Source organism: Aotus nancymaae, unplaced genomic scaffold, assembly GCF_030222135.1.
Source record: "Aotus nancymaae isolate 86718 unplaced genomic scaffold, 86718_ANA_hifiasm-v0.15.2.pri h1tg000007l, whole genome shotgun sequence".
In the NCBI taxonomy this organism is placed as follows: domain Eukaryota; kingdom Metazoa; phylum Chordata; class Mammalia; order Primates; family Aotidae; genus Aotus; species Aotus nancymaae.
In genome coordinates, this window is record NW_026988418.1 from 33,155,851 (window position 1) to 33,169,778 (window position 13,928).

Sequence of the window (13,928 nt, forward strand, 5' to 3'; positions counted from 1 at the left end):
CTGGAATTATAGGTTATGAGTTTGAATATTTGGAATTTCAAAGATCATTGAGGAATATATGTTTTGCACTTAATAGCTCTTTGTTGCAACCCAAAGGTGTAAAATACTTTCAGGCTCTAAATTATTAATTTATTATTGCCCATGGTGCAGTCAAAATGTCTTTTTAATACAGATTATTAAAAGGTAGTGCAGGACTCTATAGAAATCACCAAACAATGGCAGGCACCTGTAATCCCAGCTACTTGGGAGACTGAGGCAGGAGAATCATTTGAACCTGGGAGGCGGAGGTTACAATAAGCCAAGATTGCGCCACTGCACTCCAGCCTGGGCGACAGAGTGAGACTCTGCCAAAAAGAAAGAAGAGAGAGAGAAAGAGAGAGAAGGGAAATGGAAAAGGGAAAGGGAAAGGAAGAAAGAAACCACCAAACAATTTGTGTTTTTCCTACTGAATTCTCAACACTCAACACAGACTAGTTTTGATCACTGATGTTTATGAGATATCCCACACCAAGCAATTCTCCATTTCTCTGTGGATACCAGCTGGGTGCCCTACAATTTAACTCAATTCTGACACATCTACCTGAAGTTAAGATCAGACCCCACAGGTTCAGGGCCCAGTCCTACAAAACTATCCCCCCTCTTCAGATGCCAATCACAAGTCCAGGCCTCCTGTACTTCTGGCTGACCACCTATAAATTGTGGCTTCATATCACTCTCTCTTGAGGCTCAATCACTTGCTAGAATGGCTCACAGAAATCAGTAAAACACATTAACCAGTTTATTATAAAGGATATTACAAAGGATACAGATGAGCAGCCACAAGAACAGATAGAAAAGGAAAGGTGTGTGAGAAGGGATACGGAACTTCCATGTCCTTGCTGGGTGTGCCATCTGCCCAGCACTTTTGTGTGTTTGGCAACATGGACGCTCTCCATGCCTTGACCTTCCGGGTTTTCATGGAGTCTTCATTATATTGGCCTAATGGATTACATTATTGTCCATTGCTGATCAACTCAACCTTCAGCCTCTCTCCCTTCCCCAGAGGTCAGGGGGTGAGACTGAAAGTTCCAACCCTCTCATCACAGGGTGGGTCCCTTGGCATTCAGCCCCCATCCTGAGGCTTTCCCAGAGTCCTTAGCCATAAGTTATTTTATTTGCATACTAAAAGGCACTTATCACTTTGGCAATTCCAAGGGTTTTAAGAGTTCTATGCCAAGAACTGGATGAAGGTCAAATATGTATTTATTATAAATCACAGTATCAAGGGGATCATAAAAATGACCATGCAATCTGAAACTGTGCAAAACAGTCTTAATAATCAATGGGAAAAATTATAATTGTTCTTACAAAAGGTATTTAAAACCTTTTATCCAAGCATTATATACTGTAAATGTAGATTACAAATGTATAGGAAAATGAAAAAAATAGTAAAACTGTTATTTTGTACACTGTAATATTAAACATTAAAAATATTGAGAATTAAAGCTTATTTTAATTTAAAAAACACATCAAAGTTAGCTTGAACAATGCTTGCCTTCTTCTCATGATATGTTGTTAAACAGAGTGAACATCTTTTCTGTGCATTAGTGAATCGTCTTGTTCCTTTTTAAGTTTAGATCTACTTCCAAAATTTTATCTTTTGTGCTTTCAGTGTTATAAAATATCTCTGAGAGTTTCTTTAATGTGAGGTTTATTGCAAGCATCACTTCCTCTGGGACATCTTCATTCTTTCCATTACACTTTCCTCATTTACGTATATAAGTTTGCCTTCACTAAGTCTTCAGGAAGTTTATCTAGAGTCTTTCTAGTAGTAGCAGGGTCAGCATTCCCATGGGCAGCTATTTCTTCTATGATTCCATTTACGTTAGATTCAAATTTATTTGTACAATGTGCTTCTATTAGTCAGGGTTCTCTTAGGGGAACAGAACTAATGGGAAATATATATATGTGGGAGTTTATTAAGTATTAACTTACATGATCACATTGGCTAGCTGAGGAGCAAGGAGAGCCAGTCCTAGTGCCAAACCGAAGAACTTGGAGTCCAGTGTTTGAGAGCAGGAAGCATCCAGCATGGGAGAAAGATGTAGGATGAGAGGCAAAGCCCATCTCGCCTTTTCACGTTTTTCTGCCTACTTTACATTTGCTAGAAACTGATTAGGTGGTGCCCACTAGATTAAGGGTGGATCTGCCTTCCTTAGCCCACTGACTCAAATGTTAATCTCTTTTGGCAACTCCCCCATAGACACACCCAGGATTAATAGTTTGTATCCCTCAATCCAATCAAGTTCACATTCAGTATTAACCATCACAGTGCTAAAAGTTTATTCTGTGCTGTATGCATATTACCTGCTGTTACTTCCTGCCATGATGCTTGAATATTTTCAATTGTATATTTCATGTCATACTTCTTCTAGAACACAGGTAAGGAAGTATGATCACCAGTTGATCTAGAACACATGATCACCAGTTGTAGCATGAATAGCCTATTTGAAAGTCTGTGTAAGATAATACACTTTGAAAGTTGAAATAATTCCTTGGTCTATAGGCTGGATTAATGACGTTGTCCTTGGTGATGTAAAGCAAATTTTCACATTTTAATTTCAATCTGCAAGAGAATTGGGGTGACCCAGAGCTTTATCCAATAGTTGTGGTGCTTTAATGGTTAAATTATTTGGTCTATAGTATCTAGCTACTGCTGAGAGACAGGCAGGCAACACATGTTTTACTGTCTGTGTGTGAGCTGAATAACAGATGAGCAATGACCAATCATTGACAGACTTTGAAGGAAGTGATGTGATCAGTTCCTGATCACAAGGTACATCTGTTATTCACATTGTGATCTGTGGACTGAAGAAGGTGAGATACTTTATGCAGTTACTCAGTTAAAATACCAAAGTAACTGAAATTTGAGCCAGGTTGTTGGGAGACCACTGTTGTTTAATGAAACATCACAACTGAAATTTGCATACATTGGAACTGTGCAAGGTGACAACCACCTTGCTACGACCAAGACTAACTTCAAAACATGTTTTATTAAAAAAAAAAAGAAGAAAAATGAGAAACGTTAATTATATAGTTTTCATTAAATACCTTCTTTAACTTCTGCCTCTGAACATAAATCTGAAAATGTTTCTAAAAAAAATTCCTCGTATTTATGACTCCTTGCTGAATATATGACCCCACACTATTGATAGAAACCTCTTTTATGCAATTCTAAAAAATTTATTGAGTGCATTATATATGTAAGACCCAGTGCTAGACTTTTTTTTTTTTTTTTTTTGAGAAACAAACTCTGTTACTGGATCTCTCACATATATGGATTTCTGCCTTCACAAACACACATACACAGAGTAACAGAGTTGTGTACACCTGGCATCCCAGCAATATAATCATCCCTGCAAACAAGGGGCCTCAAAGCATGTTGAAACAAATTTAACTGGTATGCTGATAATAAGAGGAAAAGTACACTGAACATGTATTTCTTGACAGGTACTGTGCTAAGTTCTTTACTTAACAACATTTCATTTTGGAGCAACTGCATGAGGCAGGCATTATTACTGTCCTCATTGTAAATATAAAGAATCTGGGGCTTAGAATTTCTAGGATTTTTCCATATAAAAGGAAATTTTTTTTACTTAAGCAACACTTTCCTAAGAGCCGTTATGCAAAACTGAATACTGTGTTTCACCACAACTGGTTCTAACCAGCTGAATCTGTTAAGATGATGAAGTTTGAATGACCACGGTCAGAGTCAGACTGGTCCTAATTGCATTAAATTTTTTCCTGACCCATGGACAATGGTACTTGATTTGCATAGCTGTACACAGACTTGTGCACTCATCTCACCCTCTCCATAATACAAGTTTTCAACCCTTAGTAAGTATAGTCATCATGACCCACTATGACCAGTCCCCATTTGGTCACTGATTTTTTTCCCTTCAGAGTGTTACTCAGTGAACTTCTTCCCTGATGTATTCCATTGCCTGTCAGATAATTAAAATCTGCTTTGTTTTTTGAGCTGTGGTGGTCTGTGTTTAATTTATTGATACCCAATATAATAAAGTTAGTAAGTTACAAAGCTGGGACACAAATCCATTCTAAGTGACTTCAACACATATGCTTAATTTCAGTGTTCAATTACTAACTAAATAATGGGAGCAAATTATGTTCAAACTAGCTAGTTTTAACATAAAAAGGATGCTGTCTGGGCACAGTGGCTCACACCTGTAATCTCAGCACTTTGGGAGGCTGAGGAGGGTGGATTGCTTGAGGTCAGGAGTTTGAGACCAGCTGGCCAACATGGCAAACCCCATCTCTGCTAAAAATGCAAAATTAGCTGGGTGTGGTAGCAGACACCTATAAACCCAGCTACTCAGGAGGCTGAGACAGTAGAATCTCTTGAACCCCCAGGAAGTGGAGGTTGCATTGAGCTGAGATTGTGCCACTGCACTCCAGCCTGGATGACAGAGCAAGACTCCGTCTCAAAAAAAAAAAAAAAAAGGTTGCTAATTCTACAACCTTACTCCACCTAACTCAAATTCATTTTTCCATTTACATTGATAGAATCTTCATCCCTGGGGGTTTCTTCCTATTATAATAATAACAATATAATAGGAATAGAATAATAAGAAAAGTGTAATAATAATTTCAACAATACCAACAGTAACTGCAGTGTATCTGGTGCTTACTCTGTGCCAAGTACTTTTTTCCCAGCTATCTCAAACCAGGCATTGAAGTGTTTTGTTTCCTTGTGATAATTTCCATGTATATCCATACAATTCCTTTCTGTAGATCTGGAGTAAAGCCAGCTAAGTATGGACTGGTCGGGATTTTGACAAACTGGAGGCTAACTGAACAGCTATGCCCATTTGAAGGCAGCAGCTATTAATCCATTTCTGTTACTTGTCATGGAAGAATATAGACCCACTATTGACAGATCTTTCTCCTTTTCAAGAGGCATCAAAAATCTGGATCATTATGTAAAATTTTAAATACTTAAATAATTAAACACTTTCTAAAATATCACTATACAAGTCACACAAAACACATCTGCAGGATGAAATGAGCCCTGTCCATAGCACCTGCTAACAGACAGGATAATACAGTGAAGCCTTACTGTCTGCATTTAATTCTTAGGATTGTTATTTTGTGTGGCCTTGAATAAGTTACTTAGCACCTTTAAGCTTCAATTTTCTTATCTATAAAATGGCCTTTAAAATATTAGACATCTTAAAGAGTTTTTATGAGGAAGAAATTTGATGGTTGTTCTTTTTTTCTTTAATCTCTCAAATGCTTAGTAAATACCTAGAATTTCATCAGTGTTTTGGTTTTTATTGTTTCTCCCAACCCCTGGACTTGCCCTCTCCATCCTTCTACTTACCCCATGACAGTTATATTCATTCATTCCAAGGATGCACATTCTGAACATCAGGCTACAAAGAATACCTAAGTTGTAAACAAATAAAACATTATTTTGTCATTTTCAAGGCTGTTAAATAATGGGTAAATATAGAAGGGGAAAAAATAAATTATATTTATTTTACCAAGTTAAACCACTTATTTTATGGTATTAAATCATTTGGCTGAACTGATAAATTTATATAATATTATGCTATCACCACATGAATAACTTTTGTCTTGGTGAATTTTGGATATGTGGCTTTTTCAAAACATTTTGCAATCTAAACTTTTAAAATATCTAACTACTGTATTTAACTTTTCAGTTTATCTTTATTAGAAGAATTTGACTGTAGCTGTAATGAACTGGAGTCACTACCTTCTACCATTGGCTACCTTCATAGTCTTCGGACATTAGCAGTTGATGAGAATTTCCTTCCAGAATTACCCAGAGAAGTGAGAAATATACTTGTTTTCTATTCCTTAACTTTTAATGAATCTGTTTTGGAGTAAAATCTTAACAGGTAGAATAGCAATGTAGATTCATGAGTTGAGCTGTGACTATACATAGGAATTATCTGCATATATATTTGCTAATCATTCTATTTTAAATGACAAGTTTTTATATTTGACCCAGAAAATGCATTTGACTTAAACATTGCATACAAATAAAAGTAAGAAAATATAAGTTAATTCATGTTCAGAAATACCATTTAGTCACTTAATTTATATCTTTTGCTTTTAAAAATAGTTATAACTAATATTTTAGAGTAATTACATTTTTATTTCTCTAGCAAACTTTTTAAATGTACATATGCTTTTGAAGGTATCATGGTTCATTATAATATTATTTTAACTTCAGGATCCCCTAAGAGATTCCGTTAATTTTTACATCTAAGTAAGATTTTATTTACTAATATCAAAAAAAGTATAAAGTATTTTTTTAATTTACCTTGTGCTCAAGTTTGCTGTATGTGAAGTACATTTTCAATTGAACATTTTCTACTAAACGCTCTTATAATGATGCAACAATAATCAATATATTATTTTAGAGCCAAAATATGTGATTAAAAGTGACAAAAACCACTGTAATATGAAACAAAACTAACTTTGCCTAGGAAATGTCAACAATATTTTATTTTTTGAGTGTATATGATATTCTGTTATAAACAAAGATATATTAGTATTCACTTTGACAGACAAAAATATGTGATATATAAAAACAATAACATTAGCAAGTATTTTAAGCATAAAATTATAAAGAATATTCTTCATTTTTAATATGTAAAAGAATATTTGATATAAATTGCCTTAATATCTAAAATAATATATATAATATACATATATTTTAAAGAGCTACATTAAAAAAATAAAATGTTGCACATATTAAAAGAAAGTTAAAAATAAAATCTATTGCTTAAATTGTTTTAAAAATTAGAAAAATTAATGTAAAATAGTATTATGCTCTGATTTTTTTTATCTATTTTCTTTTGTTACCTACAGATTGGAAGTTGTAAGAATGTTACAGTCATGTCTCTACGCTCCAACAAATTAGAATTTCTTCCTGAAGAGATTGGACAGATGCAGAAACTTAGAGTTCTAAATTTGAGTGACAACAGGTATTTTTCCAACGTTTTACAATCACATATTAGTTGTTTGCAGAAAGCAAATTATAGTTTTTATGCCTATAGTTTTGACAACATTTTCTGTCTTTTGAAGTATATGGAATGCAAATATTGATACTTTCTTTAAAATAGCAGAAGGTAAATTTTTTTAAACCAAGTATTTCTAAATTTTGTTATTTGATTATATCAAAAGCGTATGTAATGTATTAAAATTATATAAATATAAATCATGCAAATTTATATACAAAAGCTTTCCTGTATGAAGAAATCATAATAATATAAAGACATGGAAAATAACTATAATAAAAATATATAAAATATATTAATAAAAACATGCATGTGTATGTAGGTATGCATACATATGTTTTTATGTATATATTTTGGTCTCCAACAAATTAACTAGGCAGTATGTATATTTTCAATTTCATCAAAGTGCTAGTAAGAATACTGACAACCAAGTGTCTCTTTAGTCATGTTGAGAGCTGGATGATCAAGAAAAGGATAGGTCCTTTACTTCTAATAATGGCATTATATTGATAGATGAGTAAAAAGTAAAAGTACAAACCTCAATTCATCTTTGTTTCCACTTACTCTATAAAAGATAATTATCCTCAAGTAGGAAAGGATAAAAACAAATATTGACTAGAGATAACTGCTAAGAAATAAAATGATCACAGAATATAATGCATGAGCTCTATGTTTTTAATAAGTTTTAGTCAGACAATTGATAATATGAAGAACTGAGAGACCTTGTAATGAAATGATCAAAGATTAGCTTTTATGGAATCATAAGAATAATCAGATTCTGGAAGTTTCAGGATAAGCATTGGAATTCTCATGTGCTTCTTACTTTAAGGAAAAAAATGTGAATTTCAAAACTTCACTTACTAGTTAATAATATTCCCATATAAGAGAATAAAACATTTTATTAAAAAGTTTGGAATGTTATTGATAATATCAGGTGACAAGGAAGCACCAAAGCTTTATGCATCAAGAGTAAGTAATGTCAAACCAACCTTCTTCCTCTTCTGACTTTATTACCAGCCTGGAAAATGAGGAGGAAAATGCATTGAATGTTATTTTTTACTTTTGGCAAGACATTTTTTTAAATCTCTAATTATATTCTTATAAATAAGATTAGGAAATTCTTGCTATTATCAATGAAAATAATTTAATATCAGTTATTCTTTATATTCTTGTTTATATTTTATAAATATTAGCTCAGAAAGGTTATTATATTTTTTCTAAAGGTTATCTATATAATGCACAATTTTAAGATTTGCATTGCCTTTCAATCTCTTTTCACTCATAATATGCAAAATATATTTAGTGAATATTATCAATGATCCATAGTTAGAAGTTCTATTCATACTTTGAAGATACTTATTCAACAACTGTAGCAGACTTGAGTTCACCTACAATGAGCCAGATACACTGCTAGATGCTAGGGCAGAATTTATGAATAATACATGGAGGAGCTCACAATATCAGAAGTTTAAAATAATTTCATCAGGACAGAAATATAATCTTAAGTTATGTCCTAATACAGTTGCTGGAACGTACTATGGAGCCAAATTAATGTTTTTAAATTAATGAATCAATCAGTGAATCAACCAGAGGTAAAAATCAATATTCAGCTAAAGTTAAAGCCAAAGTTAAATATTACCACCAGAGAAGGAAGTGTTTGGAAAAAAGATTAAATAAGAAATGTCATCTGAAAGTAATGATTATTATAATTTTATATTTAAAATATGATAGATTTTTAACGTTTGACATTATAGTTAGGAACAATGATTCCTCTGCCTTGTCAGCTGCAAGGTTGCTCCTGTGGTCAATGTACTGCACATTTATGTTACCAAATAGGGGCTCACTTGCAATAGAGGTCACTAGAACAGCAAAGAAAAACAAAGGTACCTTATCCTTTTCTAGCAATTTCTTCATATTCTACACATATGACTGGATTGATGATGATATCATGGATGTTGTTTAAATGATTCTGGGTAGTTCTGCACTCGTAATTTCAATGCAGCAGACTTGATATTCTGCTTTTAATATATCCCATATGATGTGAAAAACTTTCCCAATAAGATCTTACTTCATAATTTACGGCTTAAGTGAATTTAAATAACTTTTAGTTAGAAATAGATTTTATAAGTAATTTGGCTTAAAGTTATAAATATTAGCATAACAATTATATGAGAAAGAATTGTGATATAATTTAATATATGTTATTCTTTATATTCTTGTTTATATTTTATAAACATTAACTCAGAAAGATTATTATATTTTTCCTAAAGTTTATCTATATAATACACAGTTTTAAGATATTTATTGCCTTTCAGTCTCTTTTCATATTTATTAGATTTTTAAGAAGTGTTTAAATGCTTTTGCACATAAAATTAACTCAAGTTAATTTTTAATTATTGTAAGATTGCCCACTTCCATTATCAAAATAAATTTATTTCTCAATTGGCTGATAGAATTCTAATATGTTAAAGACAAGGACATTTTTATTCCATATTATATCTAAAATATTTATCCATATTCAAGAATGAATGTTCAGAAGTTAGTAATAAGTCTCATTGGCATGCCTTGTTTGTACTACTCCCTTTGCTAACTAGCTTTGATGGTAAGCTATGTGATCATGCATAGTTTGAAAGATATCAGATACTGTGAAGTACTTTGGCCCTCGAAAGGCTGAAGCCAAAGCTAAATATATAATTTTGGTTGAATACCAAGGCTAATATCAAGCTATACATCTCAGAAGTGCTATTTTTTTTAAGATTACCCCTTTGAATATCTACTACACATTGCGTGAAGGGCAAAAGAACATACTTTTTGAAGGTCGACATAATATTGGGAGCTATACATTCTTTGAGCAGTAAAACAAGCATGGCCCTTTGCCCTCATGGAGCCTACAGTTTTGAAGGGATAGCAAAGAGTAAGCAAATAATCACAAATATAAATGTGTAATTAAAAACTGCAATATGTTCCATAAAGGAAAATACAAGGTGCTTTGAAACCAGATTGAGGGAAGTAATTTAAATGAGAAGCCAAGAAAAGCCTCTTCAAGAAAATGGCATTTAAGCTAAGAATGAATGGATATGAGAGATTCAGTAAAGTGAAGTATGGGAGAGAGTATTCCAGAGAAAAGAGAATGCTGAGAGAGCCCAGCTGTGCTGACGGAACTGAGTCAGGAAAAGAGTTGCAGAGAAACTTCTGGAGGGTTTTTAGGGGCCAGACCTTTTAAGCGCTAACTATACATGTTAACAATTTTTTATTTTTATTCAGATACAATGAGAAGTATTTGAAGGGTTGTAAATAGGAGGTTTTCATTTTTTAAAATATTGTTCAGGCAGCTCAGTGGAAAAATGATTCAAGAAAAGAATGAAACCAACAAGTCAGAGTATTTTAAATAATTCTTAGAAATGAACTTTTATCCGTCTTTACCCATGCTATCAGACTTTTTGTGTTTTTGCAGATTGAAGAATTTACCATTCTCATTTACCAAACTTAAAGAGCTTGCAGCTTTGTGGCTTTCTGACAATCAGGTAAAAGGTTTTATTGCCTGATTTATTTTGTTTATTAAAATGAACTATAATTGAAATTTTGAATTACTAATTTATTCCCAATAGATATACCTTTGACAACCACTACAAAATGTAATTTTTTTAATGCCCTGAAAGAAAGATTTTTGTAAACATAGCAATTCAAACATTGCTGAAGTCAAAACAGTAACTATAAGCCCATCCTCTTTAAATACTTCTATCTAACATCTACTTCATTCTCTGAGATCTAATACACAAAATGATCATTTTTATAGCTTTCTAAGCTCTAGGTGATACAGGTATGTCCTTAGAGGATGTACTTTAATTATATCTCTGAAGGTAAAGAATAAGAAATCATTACCACAATTCCCACGACAGGGAATTATTATCTTCTATGTTCCTTTTTCTTCTTATCCTTTTAATTATAATCAACTTAATTCAAAAGCTTCATTCAAGAAATTTGCAATATCAGGCCGGGTGCAGTCGTTCACACCTGTAATCTTAGCACTTTGGGAGGCCGAGGTGGGCAGATCACTTGAGGTCAGGAGTTCAAGACCAGCCTGACCAACATGGTGAAACCCTGTCTCTACTAAACATATAAAATTAGCCTGGCATGGTGGTGTGCACCCATAATCCCAGCTACTTGGGAGGCTGAGGCAGGAAGATCACTTGAACTTGGGAGGCACAGGGTGCAGTGAGTTGAGATCATACCACTGCACTCCAGCCTGGGTGACAGAGTGAGACTCCATCTCAAAAAAAGAAAAACAAATTGCAATATCACAATATCTTTTTGACAACTATTAGTATTTTCTGTAACATCATCTGGATATTATTTTTTATCCTCTTGAAAATAGATTTTAATTGAATCAGTAATATTGCCTTAGTAAATAATTTTATTAACTGGAAAATAACAAGAAACCATTGAAGGTATCTAATCTGACTACAAAAGAACTAATGATAGACAATTTTGATACAGTTTATTAGTCCTCTTTTTTCTTGTGATCCTTAAATTTTGAAACACCTCTCCCCAAATATGAATGGCCAAATGAAAACAATTCATCTTGAATTTAGCTCATCATTATTTTCTGAGCATAACAGTAGCATTACTGGTAAGTGAATTGTCCAGTAGTCATTGGACTCTTGTGGAAAATTTAAAATAATCTTTACGAATTGTAAAATGTAAATGTAAGAATATTGTTTGTGTTCCTACAGTAATTACAGCATTTGCTTCCATCTACTGAGTCAAAAATTAGTAATTCAAATTCAAATCTTATCAAAAATAAATCAGTTCTTCAAGGCATCAATATATCATCATAAATAAATCATTTCTGAAATCAATGTGAACTATGCTAATGGAATAGTGTATTCCACAAATTGTATTGTGGGAAAAAAACAAATATAATTTATTATTCTTGTGGGAGAATGCACAGAGCAGTGACTGCATCATTTAACTTTTATTTAGAACAGTAATTTAGTGTGGTTATGACTCAGTTTCATGAGACAAACTGATATCACAAATCCCCTTTGTGTTTCACTCCTATTAATCTCATTAAATAAGCAGATTTTTAGTATATTAGATAATATCATTTCCAATATATTTTGACATTGAATATCAGAGCTCTACAATATCCCTTCAAAATTAGTATTTCTGAAATCAAATTAATAACAGAGGATGAAATATGAACAGAGGTCAATATATTATAATATATCAAGTACAAGTACAGTTACTTACCTATAAAGTGGACCCTGTCTTTGGCTATAAAAATATTTCTTATAAATAAATGAATACTGTTTTAACCTAATTAAGTTCATAGATGATCTTGCATAGCATTAATTTGATAGCAAATTCCATTTGTCTTTCTAGGGCAACAATCCATGAAAATGAATAGGCATATAGAACCATACCAAAAGCTTACTTAGTTGAAACAATTTAACACATTTTGAACTCTTCAGGATTAAATCTGACATTGCTCAGTTGAATAGGTTTTGGTAAGTTTTTAAAAGAGTATACTAAAGAAGAAGAAAACCTTATTATGAAAATCTTAGAATATGAAAATATTCCTCAGTGATAGTATTATTTCATGTTGTAATTTCTTATTTTATTACTTTGTTTTTTCACTTATTTTTTCCAACATTCATTTTTCTGGGTGAGGCTAGACTGTTGACCGTCATGCAAATAAATATTCTTTATATTTACAATTGTATTAATCTAATTTATATGTTCTTTGCTTCCAGTCCAAAGCCCTTATCCCTTTACAAACAGAAGCCCATCCAGAAACAAAGCAAAGGGTATTGACTAACTACATGTTTCCCCAGCAGCCTCGTGGTGATGAAGGTAAACTGTCAGTAGAAATTTCTTTTCTACTTATAATGATTATGGATAGAAAAGACTAATTTTATTCTGATCTCTGGCCAGGAATACTGGCTCATGGGCAAGCGTATAAAGATAATTACGTGACACACAAATATCATTTGGGATATACGTTAAGCATAAGTCTTATTTTCTACTCTATTTTAGGTAAGCTTCCAAGACAAAACTCTTCCTCTTTGTATCTTACATAAAAATAATGTTGATTTTTAGGAGCAACTATTTTTCTTTATGGATTGCAAGACACATGACTAGTAAAGTAAATGTGGTGCCCAGCATGAAATGAGCTAAGAGCAGTCAGATCTTAAGGAAGTTTCAGTGAACTGGTTTATTTGCCGTGTTCACTTATTGCATGAACACAATTAAAACATCTAGTCCAGTAATCTCCGGACTCAAATTATTTCATGGTCTAAGTCAACCATAAAGAGATACTTGCAAATAAGACCATTCTTTCTTTTTCAAGTTAAGTTTCCTTAAACAATGTCCCTAAATCCTTTTCTAATAATTAAATATTCTCTTCTGTGATCACATTATCCATAAAAAAGGTTAAAAGAGCTTCTTCCTAGGCCTGGTGCAGTGGTGCACACCTGTAATCGCAGCACTTTGGGAGGCCTGGGCAGATGGATCACCTGAGATCAGGAGTCCTCGAGCAGCCTGACTAAGATGGTGAAACCCATCTCTACTAAATACAAAAAAAATTAGCCGGGCATGATGGCACATGCCTGTAATCCAAGCTACTTGGGAGCCTGAGACAGGAGAATCGCTTGTACCTGGGAGGCAGAGGTTGCAGTGAGCCAAGATAGCACCTGGGCAACAAGAGCAAAAACTCCGTCTCAAAAAAAAGAGCTTTGTCCTTTGCTGTTTGAAACTTAGCATAGGCTCCTTAGCCCAAGCCAGCACAAGCTGATATGCACATTTTCTACAGTTATAGAATAACAATAATTCTTGGCAAGTAAACTCACTTTAATCTAGCCATGGATTAAATCTACC

The 13,928-nt window shown here is 33.0% G+C and overlaps 1 protein-coding gene across 8 annotated transcripts in view; it reads left to right on the forward strand.

The window, feature by feature from the left end:
* The window catches only part of LRRC7 (leucine rich repeat containing 7), a 592,672-nt gene that overhangs the window by 465,534 nt on the left and 113,210 nt on the right, over positions 1–13,928 (forward strand). For all 8 annotated transcript variants that reach the window (XM_021667706.2, XM_021667707.2, XM_064372502.1 and 5 more), the window contains exons 12-15: positions 5,724–5,853; positions 6,901–7,016; positions 10,504–10,573; positions 12,806–12,905. In XM_021667706.2, the coding sequence (XP_021523381.1) occupies positions 5,724–5,853; positions 6,901–7,016; positions 10,504–10,573; positions 12,806–12,905 (416 nt within the window). The remainder of the gene's footprint in view (positions 1–5,723; positions 5,854–6,900; positions 7,017–10,503; positions 10,574–12,805; positions 12,906–13,928) is intronic.